This window comes from Embiotoca jacksoni, unplaced genomic scaffold (assembly GCF_022577435.1).
Source record: "Embiotoca jacksoni isolate LCO1_2020_lvr unplaced genomic scaffold, fEmbJac1.0.p SCAF_1, whole genome shotgun sequence".
In the NCBI taxonomy this organism is placed as follows: Eukaryota; Metazoa; Chordata; class Actinopteri; family Embiotocidae; genus Embiotoca; species Embiotoca jacksoni.
Genome location: NW_027185229.1, coordinates 17,494,625 through 17,509,645, shown reverse-complemented (window position 1 = coordinate 17,509,645; position 15,021 = coordinate 17,494,625). Strand labels below are relative to the sequence as shown.

At 40.5% G+C, this 15,021-nt stretch overlaps 1 protein-coding gene across 1 annotated transcript; it reads left to right on the top strand.

The window, feature by feature from the left end:
• Nucleotides 1-1,157: 1,157 nt before the first annotated feature.
• Nucleotides 1,158-14,731, top strand: adad1 (adenosine deaminase domain containing 1 (testis-specific)). The gene is made up of 12 exons (XM_069146473.1): nt 1,158-1,326; nt 1,576-1,716; nt 2,073-2,243; nt 3,485-3,553; nt 4,293-4,418; nt 6,142-6,265; nt 9,363-9,533; nt 10,406-10,481; nt 10,621-10,777; nt 13,301-13,535; nt 13,987-14,119; nt 14,618-14,731. The coding sequence occupies exons 1-12, from the start codon at nt 1,158-1,160 to the stop codon at nt 14,729-14,731; spliced, it is 1,686 nt and encodes a 561-aa protein (XP_069002574.1).
• Nucleotides 14,732-15,021: the final 290 nt, after the last annotated feature.

Here is a 15,021-nt window from a genome sequence, read left to right as displayed (position 1 = left end):
CCCAAGATATAGTAATGATCAGATTAGTGGCCAACTGAATTACAGGGAAAATCTGTTTTTCAGCCAAGCATCAAAAAGATGCTGTGAAAACGTTCAGAATTGCAGATGATACTGACAGAGCTAATTAAGCTGTGGGTGTTGTGTGCTGCTAAATGAGCTGGCTACAGGTTGTAAATGTTGGGCTGCTGTTGTGTTCCTGTCATCTTTGCACAGTGTGTGGTTATCTAAAGCGGAGACTAGCACATGTGTGTGTTTTGTTTCTGTCCTTCGAACCGATCTTCCTTTTCTTCTTTTTTTGCGCGTTAACCCGGTCATTTCGCTTGAATCGTGGCGATTCGGAGAGTTTTAAAAGGTGCGGTGTGCAGGACTGAACGGCACCTAGTCGGAGGGCTTTTAATTTGAAACGAGCCCTTTAATTAAAATTTCACATTTAAAAACGATGGGATTTGGGCGGATTGGTGAGGTCGTCGTCAGTCACCCAAATATTTTATTGACTGAATGTGCGCCTTTGATCACTCACTCAGTGACATATTCTTGTGTACAGAGCTGGCCTCGCTGTCCCTGTTTGGCCAAAAAGCTTTCCATCCGCAAACCAGTAATTGACTATTATTCTGAAGCGTCCACAGAAAATGCTGTGTGTTTGCATTCGAGGTAAAAACGAGTGGTGAGCAGCCGTCGGCTTGAGGTCCCGTCACCACTTAACATTCTACTCCTGTTCAAAAATAGTGTTTTCAAAAGTTATGTTTGTATGTTTTTGGCGTACGGTAGGTTGTAATCTTACACCTTATATATCTTATTTTTTTACGACTGCCACGTATATATTTTTGGGCGCGAATGCGAGCGAGCGCTTTCACTGTAGAGCCCTGCGTTGATGTTTATACTTAGTGAATATCTAAAGACGGTTGGTTTGCAAATGAAATGATTAGAATTCAGTTAAGAGTATGTGTTTATCAAATACGGATGTTGTTCTACGTCTTTTAATTGAGCACACGTCAATGTGGACTTCGGTGCATCGGGACTAGCGGGGTATATTGATCATTGAATGCTCTTAAACCCTTTAAAGGACCTCTAAAAGCCAATATCCTTCAGTGTTTTGAGGTGTGTATTCAGGTCAAACATTGTTGTTCTCTTTTTCAGAAATCATGGACAGTCGCGGGATGTCAGCCAGCGGTGAATCGTATCAAGGCAACAGAGGAGCATTTTACAAATCTTTTTCACAAATCCTCATGAAGAATTTGCCCGCGGCACCAAAACTGTCCCGATCACCCAAACCATCGCCCGTCTTTCCTGGTCCTCGCCAATCAGCTGGAAGCACGGTCACTTCCGGTTCGTTTGACAGTGGGATTTCTTTGATTCCCGCACAACTGCACGAGCAGCATCTATCAACAGTGATAATGCCTTTAATTACTAATACGCTAATGATGTCAGTCTTCAATCATCCACTTCGAGCTCTGGTTTCTGTATGAGGCTGTTTTTTTTTGTTGTTTTTTTTGCAATAGGTGAATAGACCAGTTTATCTGGGTAGACAATTTGAATCTGCCCTTTCTTTCCTTTTCCTTATGTCACCAACGTAAGCTTGTGCTGTGGAGCCATACGACTCGGCTAAAACGCAGATTGACAAATACTTGAGCGGTGACACACATGCTGTGTCTTTGCTACATCAGCTCGCGCAGATTTTGCAGTTTCACCTGGAAATACGGGAGACTGTTACCACAGGTAAACCGTCCCAGCATGATCGTATACATTCAAATTCCCTTCAGAAACTATAAATTGTGTTATTGTTCTGCAAAATCATGTTAATTATAGCCCGATATCTTCAATAACTATACTTTGTCATTTCTCTAGAATATATTTATCAGTAGCCCGTGATCAAGTAATTCATTTTTACAGTAATTCAGACTCATTTGAGGACTGCAGGGAACAGTTATTTTCATTATTATTATTTTTGGGGTTATTTCCCTTGGTTAATCATGCTGTCTAAAAAAAAAAAAAAAAAAAAAAGGTCATAAAATGTTCCAACTCCACACAACTTCTTTCTTAATTGTTGAATTTTTCTTAACTTGTTTTCTAAGGCAATGTGAAAGGGTTTTATTTCGCCTTTTGTGTGGTGATTGACGGGAAAGTGTACAAGACCGGCATGGGGAAAACCAAGAAGGAGGCTCGGCTCAAAGCGGCTGATCTGGCTCTGCAGGTTCTGCTGCCCACCTTTGGATTTCGTAAATCCGGACTCCCTGGAGCATCAGGTTAGGGTCTGATCCAAGTAGCTTTCTTGCTACGTTCAGACGCAATGAAAACCAACATTAGCAAAGTAAATTAGAGCGTCCGTTTAAACTGTTCTGAAAGGCGGTGTTGTCTCTGATTCACTACTTATAGGAAATACTCTTTTTACATTAACAAATCTCATTTATACAATGTCGTTATTTTATGTTTATTGTAAAACGTACGTTCGCAGCATTTCATTCAATTTGAACAATAAATGGTGAGTTTATTGTTCAAAGTGAATGAAATGCTGTTAAGGTTTTTCTGTGGGCCACTGCACCTATTTTTACCTGCTGACACTTATGTTTGCAGCGAAATCAGACTATGCTACTTTAGGAATATGACAAACAGATGAAGTAAAGTAAGTCAGTTGAATTATAAATTAGATTATAAATTAAATGACACAAAATAATGACTTCATTTAAAATTGTAGCATTCTCACTTTTGTCTGTTTGAGCGGCAACGGAATATTTAATACAGCGAACAGGTGTAAAATTCCCAGGCTTCATTGGAGGACCTGGGTTAGGTCAGACGAAGGTATCGTACATATGTTGCAATTAAAACAAAGTCTGACCCATTTTAATTTTTGTATTTCTCAGAAGGGCTGTGGTGTTCCGAAGGAAAACATCTGTAACATCGTCAAATAGATAATTAAACCGAGGTTACCCCAATATATTCACAGTGGACGTCGGTCTCAGTTGTAATAACTGTTGTGCAATATAAAATCATACACAAATCTTGTCTACATGATGGGAGTGACTGCCCTGTTCAATGTAACCCACCTGCTGCGAGCAGCTGTTCAGCTGGAACAGATGTCCACAAACGCTGTCATCAACTTGATCATTCCAGGAAAGCTTTCAGTATTTGCTGCCACCTCTAAAATGTATTATCACTGCTACAGATCATCACTTCTGTTTTGCTTTTGTTGGAAGAGCGTACACTGCTGGTCCTAATCATTAGCACTGCTGTTACAACATTGCTCTTTGCTGTCTGACACTCAGCTCCCAGTCCACGTCAGCCAATCAACTGCTTGCTGTCCATTGAAGATGCTAAATTGTCATTCGCATATGCTTTAGATAGTTACAGTATATATCTGTCAGCAATTGTAAGGAATTATTGCAGTGGCAGTTAAACCATTAAAAACTCTCACAGTAGAGAAAGCTATCTTATAGGTTGACAATTGTCTTCATTGACTTCACTGACTTCCACCCTGTTTTTTCATCAGAAGTCTCTCCAACTGAGCCACTAAAAGAGGAGCCCTCCAACTTTGGCGTTCATTCTCGTAGAGTCCACGGTAATTCTGGATTTCCATATGATTCTCTCTCTCTCTGGATTATTAGCTGTGCTCTATTAGCGAGTTGGTAATTACACCCTGACAATAAAAAGATTACTATTTTTCACAGGTATGTTGTACTTTGCAGTTGTTGATGAAGTTTGCGCCTCGACACATTACATAACCTTTGCAGCCACAAACGACACTGTTAATTCCGGAGCCACAGACTAAAATATCCTACTTGTGTCACAGTTGCCATCAAGTCTATCAGATGATGGCATCAGGGCTTTATTTAGTGCCGCCTCTTCTGTCTCCCCTGCTTTCTCGGCATCGTCTTGTGGCTTATCAGTTGTAGGTACAGCAGTTTTAGATGGGCTTGGAGACTTTAAGATAAGACATCTCATCACTGACCTGTTACCGGTAGCCCGGTACTCTGACTTTTGTGACTGATGGACAAGTCCTCCCAAAAACCCTGGATGGACAGGATGTTTAGGATGATTGTGTTGTGTAAAGTTGAAAGTAAACACTCTGACCTCATAATTATTGTTGATTACAAATTTTATATGCAAAAGTACAGCAAGGACCACACAAACATTGGTGTTTGTAGTATTCGAGGACCGTACAATGTAAGGCAAAATTTACACTGCACAAACATATTGTGGATTTTTCCATATGTACCTTTCTGATTTAAGGTGTTTGTAATGAGATAATTTGAAGTGCAGTTTATTTGTTATTTTCTTCATCGTTTTTTGCTGTTCAGAGAAGAAGAGGTCCTTCAACCCCCAGATTCCACTTGCTGTGAAGGAGAAGCTGACTGAACTGTTGAAAAGCCACCCGGAGTTCTCTTTCTGCACAACCACCACCGCGGCATTCATCGTTCACACTCGTAAGTGAGCTCTCATAAGGTAAAAAGCTGCACAGGATCATTGTCCGACGATGGGTTCATCAAAAATAGTACGTCTGGCAAGTCGGGCTGGCCGATATATAATTTTTTTTTTTATAGGATCGGGATATTAAACTAGATATTGTCTTAGATTTTGGATATTATAATCTTGTGTAATTGTATAATTGTTGTCTTTTCCTGGTTTTAAAGGCTGAATTACAGGAAAGTGATGTCATTTTCTGATATTACCAGACTGTTGTAGCACTTTTATTATTTTCCTTTACCCACTTAGACACTACATCCACATTGCTGATTATTATTTATCAAAATTCTCATTGTATAAATATTTTGTGACAGCACTAATACTCGTCCCGAGAATATAGTTATTTGGTCAAAAATATAGTGATATTTGATTTTGTTCATATCGCCGAGCTCTACAATAGGAAGTTTTACCTGAAACTAATTGATGAGTTGGACTAGAATGAATTAGAATTACAATGAGTCCGTTATATCTACATTGCTCTTCCACTGAGGCAGCCATGTGGAAAACTTTAGGCAAATTCTTAGAACTAAATTAACTTGTTAGACATGAATTGAATCGTTTGGACTGCAGGTCAATTATTGTCATTGTCGGCCGATAACGGTTCCAGAGCTTGATGATTTTCGGACTCTTTACTCAAAACCCATGCGCTCCACTGGGCAACTGACTGAGACCGTCTTCATTTGAAAATGAAGGTTAAAAAAAGTTTGCACTGTCCAAAATGTCATTAAGAAATGAAACTTTCAGATAAAACTGAACTTCTGCTGGGCAGAAAGGCAAAACAAAACCCCCCACATGACTGCAAAAGACCTGCTGGAAGGTTTCGCGAACACAGAATTGGTGGTGCAGCGTTCACAGCAACATGGCCCCCGTAAAAGAGTCATTAGAAGGAAAACTTGCCCGCATGATGTGGAAATTGAGCTTATTTTGCCACCAAAAAAAAGGAAGCAGAATTAGACAAAGCAAATGCTGGCCAACATTCTACCTGTTAGGCATGGGTCTGGAAATATACAGTCGTGCTTTGAGGTTGTGTGGCAGCCAGTTGCAAGGAAACATTGCAGCAATAGAGGGAATGGGTACCACTAAATATCAGCAATGTCACAATCAAGAAAGGTAAACTGAAAAGAGGCTGACTTCCATAACGGCACAATAAATTAAAACATGCCTCAAAATCCGGAGACACTCGCTGTACCTTTTTGGGACGGCCCTCACGGTCCCCTGACTTTGACATCATTGACAATCTGTGGGGAGATCCTGAATGTGTTTTGCTTCCCATACACCCTAAATTCCCAAATCAAGAAGAGAAGGACTTTTAACTGGCAATGAAAAGCTTTTGCAAGCTGTGATATATGCCAGAGAGGAGTTACTAAGTGAAACAAAAGGAGCACAGCATTAACATTTGAAGAAAGGCTCATTTTTTTAAGATGTTTTTGCTGCGGGAGTTATATTTCCTCCTTTCCACTTAAAAAACAACAACAACAAAACATGCAATTTGCCCAGGGATGCCCAAACATTTGGTTACAACTGTACCACTAAACCGTGTGAAGCTTTGTTAGGGGTGCTCAGAAAAGAAATCTCACGCACGGGAACAAAAACAGAAATAAATACAAATAAACTTCAGCTCAGGGGCCACTCGGTAAAAGGATGCTGTGACATCTGTACACACTCTATTCTCTCCCTTTGTAGACAGTGGATGTGAGGTGGTCGCTCTCGGCACTGGGGACTTCAATACCAAAGACAGCGCTTCGCCGAACGGACGGATTGTGCACGACTCGCACGCAGTTGTCACGGCAAGGAGATCTTTAATGAGGTCAGCGGCAAACGTCATCCTCCGTGTACATTCCAAAAAAAAAAATGTTGTGTGTGCGTGTGTCAAAAATGGCTCCCTCGTCACAATCCGATGACACAAGTGAGTACACTGAACAATTAAAGCAGTATTTTTTTCACGTCGGTTGATGATGCTTTATTATCATCGGAGGTTATATATTTTTTTTCCCCCAAAATAAAGATTAGCAGCAGGATTATATTCATATGCTAGAATAGGGCTTGGCGATGTCACCTGCAGTCTATGGTCATGATTAACTGTCACATTTACCTCAATCACAATTAGTTGAATGATCAGTTTTCAAACCGTGTATCTCTTAAGGGTATCATTTTTTGTGTCGTATGATCTGGTTCAGACCGTAGTTAAGCATTTGCTTGATTCTTGAAGTTAAGTTATCAAACATAAGGGCTCGAGTAAAACTGGGTCGTTAGTAGGGGTGTAACGGACAGCGCTATTTTAGTCCACGACTGCGAGTGTGTCAACATAAATAGACTTCTAACTAGGGATGTCTAATTACGTTTTGTTTTTTTCCTCCCTGTCTCATTTCAAATAATTTTGTTGTCGCGTATCAGCCAATACGGACTCTCGATCCGATACTTGATAATACAGCTGCACAGTGTACATTTAAAGTTCAATAAAACTATTAAAAGCAAACCAATGTATATGTTTGACAATTTAATAGATCAATAATGTAATATAAAAAAAAAAATGCCTGCATCCAAACTGTTCCTCATGGTTGTTGTTTTTGTTTTACTTCATTTTTTTTTTTTTTTTTTTTTTTTTACAGCATAACAAAGTGAACAAGGACAAATATTTTGATGACAAATTTCAATTTTAAGTGCGGTACTGATTCTCCAGTTTTATAACAAAGTTCAAATGGCTCCAGGGCAGCTCTCTTTTAATGGCTGTCTGCAGTTTAAACTGCCAGCTTTTCAGGCTTTTTCGTAGCTCGATATAATTAGTAGCATCTTAAAACATCAATGAGGATAGTAATAGCGCGGGTTGAGAATTTGGAGCTGCCCAGGGGAAGCTTCAACAAGATACCCAGGAAGCTTCTGCAAATTTCTGCAGTGAACTTGATACAGGCGATGTCACTCGTTCTGTCAATTCCTCTTGCCATTTCTGCCCCAGACCCGTCACTTAGAGGAGTCGGTGTCTGCTCTAACAAGCACAAAAAAAAACTAACAAATTGTGCCTCGCATTCTAAAACTGCCCAGCTGCGACTTGACAAACTGAGTCTCAGGCGACATTGTCAGCCAGCTTGAGTCGAGCCGAGACGGACCAGCTCACACTGTTGCAGCTTCTCACTGCAACGTTCTAAGTTTCGTCCTGAATGAAATCTTTATTTTGAACTGGGCTTAACGTTTGCAGTCACATCAAATGAAATTCAAAACCCCACTGACTGAACTCACTGTATTTCTTTGAGTATTTTTTTTTGGGATCAGATTAGTAGTACTGAATGCAACTCTGTTACTACTGCCTTGTGAAATGCTTTCGGAGCAGACATTACAGGCTGTTGTGCTGATTTTTTTTTTTTTTTTCTGATTTTAAAATATGTGGACATTGCACACAGTTCAGTTTAGCCGCACATATGCCGCGTGTCAGAGTACATTTCAGCATCCTGCCACAAATTTTGCTCTCCGTTTATGAGACCTGTGCCACACTAGATGTTAAACAAAAGATCGGAGCAACGTATTGCCTTGATCGGCCCTGATAACGATCTTTTACATCAGCTCACGACATCCCTACTTCTAACAGTAAATGTTTCATGGCACAATGAACCAAGGAGTTCTCTTGCTGAACCGAGGCCCTGTACCAAATAGTTTGAGGTTAAGACATATACCGGTAAACCCCTAATTGTTAGAAAGTCATGAGGTTCGTTCATCTATTTTTATTTTTTATTTAATTAATTGCCCAGACCTATGCTAGAATTCCATTTTTATCCAGTTTACAAGTAGTGGAAAATACTGTATTTCATGAACCCTTGAATGTCAGGATTACATTAGGATTAAACACCAGTTTCAACTCTGTCAAATACAAGATGGTTTGCAAAATGTCCAAATGTCCCTCTCTGTCTGCACTCATACTTGTAGCTCCAGCTCTTTGAACTGAGTTGCATCTTGTCCGTCTTGTTGTTCCTTGTCCGTGTCTCTTAATTTCACGTAGTTATCCCGCCTGGACTGTTGCTGGTCTTTCTGGTTCTGTGTTGTGTGCCTTCTGATCTCAGTCAGAAGTCATTCCGTGTTTGAATAGCTTGACAATATATCCTACTCTAGAGGATGGAAGAGTTATTTTCCACAACTAGTATGCAAACAAATGATGCTTCATCTTTTCCCTGAGTTCAAAGCTCATTTTTATTGGATGTATGAAATCAGACAGGTTTACCTCACAGAGAAACCACAGGTGCAGCTTATCACTTTAATGAGGGACAAGTTTACCTGTCCAAATGCTTTTCTATATGGACCGCATTAGCCTACATGTCTTTGAGAGTGGCTCTCAGTGTGGATACATTTCCTGTTGTTTCGTTTACCCATCAAATTAATGCTGAGATCACATGAATATTAGGATTTACCTTGTGAAATTTGATTGTCATTATTTACAAGGATGAAATATGGATTCATAAACAATGCAATATATTAACATCTGTATTTATAGAAAATATTATTAGGACCTCACTAAAATAACTGGAAACGTTAATGTTTGTACATTTTCCATATAATGTATTTTTAATTTTAAAGAGTCTAAAATATCACAGTGTGGTTATTACTATTAGGTTGCTCTTGTAGTTGTCTTCTGGTTAAACAAACGACATGAAACCGAATACAGAAAGTTAAACATGCTTACAATTTTACACAAAATGTTAATATCAAAACAGGTGGTTTTATCTTAGTTTTTTTTCTCCTTTACCGCTGGTGTTACATCACAGATTTGGGTTTATCAGGCAAAGTACTGTTCTAAATTTGACAACTTAGAGTAGTGCAGTTGGTTTTGGGAGAAAGTATGAAGAGTGCAGGTGTTTGCTTCAAGAAACTGTTACCGTTGATATTACACATAATGCGCCATTCTCATACTGTGTTGGCAGGTTTCTGTACCGGCACCTGCTGATGTTTTTCAGCAAAAATGCCAATCTGACCACGAAGTCGATCTTCCGGCAAACCGGCACCAGCAGCCTCCTCAGCCTGAAGAGCGGCGTCACCGTTCACCTTTATATTAACCAGCTGCCAAAGGGCGCCGCTCAGATCCATTCCAACATGTGAGTGTCTACCGACTTCACCTCTCGGAAGTTCTCACTGCTGTTCTCTCATGGGGCGCTGGAGACCAAAGTGATGTATACATTTTCGTATTTTCTGTCAAAATATCATCACCCATTTTTGCACTGCCTCGTTTGATTAACCCCCCCCAGCTATACGCTGCATGCTTGGCACCAAAAATACCACACAGATCTGCCAAGCAAATTTTCAAGGACAGGAAATGACCAAACTAGCAGTTAGGACTGCTACGATCATTCGATTTTTAGTTGACGATAAATTGTAAGGCAAATAATTGCCATAAAATGAATCGTTTCATTGTCCTTTTCAATTGATTTTGTGCCACTATTGTTGTTTGAGCCTAATCATTGTTTAACAATACATTTGGTGTAATGTCATCACATTTATGTTCTTGTAATTACAGATGAATGATAATGATCGTGCAAAATAACTGTGGTCAGTTGAAGTAAATGCGATCAGGAGATTTAGTAATAGTTGACAGGCCCAGTCGCAGCACTGCTTGTGCTGATTGTTGCGCTACCACAGAAAAAGGGGCCGTACTTGTTCCCGTTCTTTGCCTGTAAAATTCTTAAATTGTTAGTCGATAACAATTAAGAAGGCGGCAAAAAAAAAAAACAGTGCTGAAATGTAAATGTTTTCTCACTTTGCAGCATTTAGTTGTGTTGCAGATGTATTACGGAACTATTTTTCTTAATTTTTCAGTGTTATGTCTATTTGCGTGTGTGTGTGGTTGTTTTTGTTTTTTTTAACTGCTGTGAGCGCTCAAGGTCACCGACCAATTCTGGGTGAAGTAGCATGAATAATATCTTCAGTAACATTTGAAAGGCCCTTCCTCAGTTCTGTGTTTCTTTCACAGGCGCCTGAATCCGCTCTCCATTTCAGCATGGCAAGTCAACAATGAGATCAGCCTACACCTGTCAGTGGAGGGCAAGGTCTTGTACTATCACTTTGTCTCGTGGATAGGATTCTGAATGTTGCTTTTATTTTATCGCATCACGGGGTCTTAAATTGCATTTCAACTGTTATCGGTAGTGTTGATGCATAACTACAAATTGATTGGTTCTTTTTAAGGTGTTCTCCGTTTTCTCGTCAGCCGTTGAGCGCTCTCCCTCCAAGGTGGTCAGCATGTCCGCCTCTGACAAGGTCACTCAGTGGCAGGTGGTGGGATACCAGGGAGCCTTGCTCAGCCACTTTATGGAGCCCATCTATGTCCACAGCATCCTCGTAGGCAAGTCAACAAATCAAATTGTGCTCCTGAGATGAGGAGGCTGCCACCCCGTTCAGTTCAGTTCAATTCATGCGCTATCATTTACAGAACCTGACCAAGCTGGCTTTAATGAAGTCTGTTTTAGGAGCATTTCCTCAAGTGCATCAACATCGCATGCAAATACAACAGCAGAATCGCTACAGGGTGTTGTTAAGTGAGAAGGTTTAGCAAGGTCAGACTGTGTGGCCAAATACTAGACTTCTTGATTTGTGCTGGTAATCTGTTTTGAGATGTGTTGCAATCCCTTTTTCCCCAGTTCGCTTTAGGTTTTTACTTAATCGTGGTGTTGCTTGTTCCAAACTGCTTCTTTTTATCAGCTATGTGTAAAGTAAATGGTATAGAAACATGCAGCCGCTGAGTTTTTTTTTTGTTGTTGTTGTTTTTTTATCCACCTCTAAATGTAATGCTGCTCAATACAAAACAGACTCTCACCCTCTCCGTTTAAACAGATCAATAATAGAATAGTCTCATACTCAAAAGTAGCATTTGGAGGAGGTCCTGGCCCTTCGAGGGCAGTTGGTTGATATGGGAGAGTCATCAGCTGATCCAGCTCACCTGGGCTTATCAGGTTCTAAAAGCTGGCAGGTTTTCACTCTTTCTCTCGCTCCTTCACCCGCCTGACATCTGCCAATGTGTTTGCAACTTTATCAAATCGCCAGCACATATAACACACTTTCATTCACTGCTCGTAGTGGTGATATCTAGTGATGATTTATGTCAATTTTTTGCGTGGACTCCTCAACTGTCATTTTCTTTGCGCCACTTTTTGAGAAATGGTGGATCGCCCCAAACAGACATTGAAACCTATTTGGGAAGGTTGTGCCGTGCAAATGCTTCATCGAGTAGGAACTTTTCAGGGCTATTACTTAAAGTGCCTGCTGCATTGTGGCCAAGAGGTTTGGGAGCTCCCCTTAAGGTTTTGAGTTCTGTCGTGTAGACTATTTTAAATGATGTTGGGAGAGAGCAGCATTAGTCCTCAGTTTTCTCAGTTAGTGAACCCATCTGTTTGAGATTTAACATGCACGTCTCTTGGGTGAGTAGAGCCACATTCAGCCTGTTTCAGCTAGGCATCCTCCCTTCAGTGAGCTGAAGTGGCTGATTTCAATAAGAAGCCAATCAAGTTTTTTGTGTGTGTAGTGCGTCAGAAAATGTGGGTGAAGACATATCTGGAGAGCATTTTCCGTGTTTCCGGGTTCGCCCGTTTCTGGTACATGTGGAATCAATGTGTACAAGTACCCTCGAACCAGAATCTGACTAGTTGCTAAGTGGGATTGGTTAGCTAGGGCTTGGAAACAACCTTGGTGTGTGCTTAATGGGAATGGCAACGCTTGCAGGAGGTTAAACTCTGCCAAGAGAAATGGTGTGAGTGGTAAGTGGAGATCAAGAAATGAAGCAATGTCGTGGTGTCTATACCTTGGAAGCTTGATCTGGTAGCTTTGATGTGAGCGACACAGCTCATGCTTTGGTTCTTGTGTGAGCTTTGTCATATCTTGGTTTCCTCTTTGTTTTTCACCTTGGGCCGTTCTGATTGGCTAGTTAGCCTCTGTTCAGAGAAACCTTCAGGCATGCTACTTTGGTTTAGTGCTCATGTGTTCAGTCTAGTTTTGTGATTGGCTGGCTGGCTGTCTGCTAGAATTTTGTCCAAGCAGCATGTAGTGATTTGTTTTCTAGCTACAGGTTATGTGGTGTTGGGCACTTGCGATGAGGTCTGGTGCTCATTCCGGGATCAACATTTCGGCTGACTTCATTTCATGCTGCTCATTCTCCTTGCTGAATGTTGTATCTGCAAGGGTCATGTTGTCACCACTTTCCATTCCTCCAGACACCAATTACAAGGGTTTTGAAATCATCTCCTTTCCTACTCCAAAACACCAATTTTTTTTTTATTTTTTTTTCATGTGACCATGTTACTCCATGCAAGTAGTTTACTTGCCCTTAATTTGACCGTCTTTTTCAATCGTGTTTTAAGCCATATCTGGTGCTTGGTGTAGGTAGAAAGGGCAGATGGGACCTGCGTGGCACATGTTGGAAGTATTTTCAGCTTAAGACTGAAGGCAGGAGGCAGAAATCCTGTGTGTAAAAGAAGCATGATGCCAGTGTTTTCATACAAGCATTTTGGAAAAATGCCAACACAATGAAATAAACAGACTGCCCGGCATTTTCTCCAAAACAGTCAACCTAAAAACAGGCCATTAAAAAATGGTTTGTTTTGAAAACACAATATTTGAACAAGTGAGAAAATATCTTACTTAAGGTTTTACTCAAGTTAGGTTTTACAAAATACAATATTGTTATCTGTGATTTCCCATGAGACTTTTCTCTCCTTTAAATAATCTGGACCGAGAGACCCACATTTGTCCACTCTATAAGGGAGAAACACCGAAATTAGTGTAATGTAGAAAAACCATGAAAACTTTCAAAAGTAGCATTACGAGTTCCTCAAAGAATTTCAATGTTACAAAAGCTTTTTTCATTAAATCTCAGGTGACGCTGACTGCGTTGACATACGTGGCATGGAGATCTCCGTGTGCCAGCGCTCCGAGAGGATTACCACTCAGCTGCCCATGTTCTTCTGCATGATAAGGCCTCACATCAGCCTGGTGCCTTATGTGGCTTCCACCAGCACCGACGGTGACCCGGTGGCCCACGGCATCAACTGGAGCCAAGGAGACACCTCCCTGGAGGTTGTGGACGGACTACAGGGCAAGACCATAGAGGGGTAAGGATGACTGTATAGAAAGTTGACAGAAGGGTGTTCTTTTGAACTTTGCATTTGTTGCCAAGTTATGTTTGGTGTCAGTTTTGGGATTTCTGCAGCAATTTTTGGGAAGCATTTATTTTCGATTAAAAAAAAAAAAAAAAAAGTCAGTAATGTTTTTGCAACAATTTCCCAATGCCCTGTCAAAACATTGAACAATTTAGGAGACATTATTAATAATAAGTGGTTGATTGTCAATTTAAGATCAAAACAAGGCAGCCCATAAATGTAATTGGCGGGTTACCAGCCATAAACTGAGAGGTATAATATAGCAAGGGTCCCTTACCGTGGCAACCTCTGTGCTCAATCAGCTCTTTCGGGATGATATACTACCGGTTTTTTGTTGTTGTTTTTTTAGTTTTATCTGTGTTTACGTTATATCTGGGGGTTAACACTGAGTCCCTTGTTGTAGATCCCCCTTTAAGAGCGGCCCTGCACTGGCAAGCCGTCTGTGCAAAGCAGCAATGCTACACCGCTTCACGATGGTGGCCAAAGAGGCCCAGAGGCAAGACCTGCTGGCTGCAAGCACCTACAGAGAAGCCAAGGTAGGCTCAACACCTCCTCCTGTGGAAGGTATACCAAAGTAACTGTTCTGTTTAGGGCTGTGGGCGATGGCGACAAATACATCAAATAATACAAACGCTTAGGTTCAGAGAATTACATATTCTTACTGCAATGTAATCTTTAAAACCGGTAAAAGACAACACTTATCTCACATCAAAGTATTAGAACATCCAATCTAAGACGTCATATTATGTCCATGTAATATCAGTATATGGCTTGGCCCTACTTGTAATATAGGATTGAAATAGGATACAACACGGATCCACAGAGATTTCGCGTTGTTTATTCATCAAAAGACAACAAAAGAAATTATACTCCTCACTATTTGAAAGTAGTCATTTCTTCTTTTACCTAAGCTACAACGCAGTACAGTTGTTGTTTTTTTTCCCCCTGAGTTATCGTATATTTACTTTAGAAAAGTAAACTGTAAGGATCGTCATTCATACTACTTTTATTGTTTTGTTTCTTTGTCACTGAAGAGGATGGCGAAGCCGTACCAAGAGGCCAAGAACATGCTACGGGCGTACCTGTTGCAGCAGGGCTTTGGTTGCTGGCTGGACAAGGTTTCAGTCAGTGATAACTTCAGCATGTGAATAAAGCCATTACTGGGGAAAAAAAATGACAGCCGATAGCATTTCTGTTCAAAAGTTCAAAACTGCACTTTGTTTGCAAGAAGCACCGGCAGCCGTAGGCCTCAAGTATGCTGGTGATAAAAAAGTTTCTGTTGTGGTTTCTAAAGGCATTGAAGTTGGTTCCTGTTCGAAGACCGGATTACGTTTTTAAAAGGGGAACTCAAATATTATTCATTTGTTTGAAAACAATGCCATTTATTTTTTTCAAAACTTTGTTTACATTGTTTTACTGCTTAAATTGAAATGTCCAT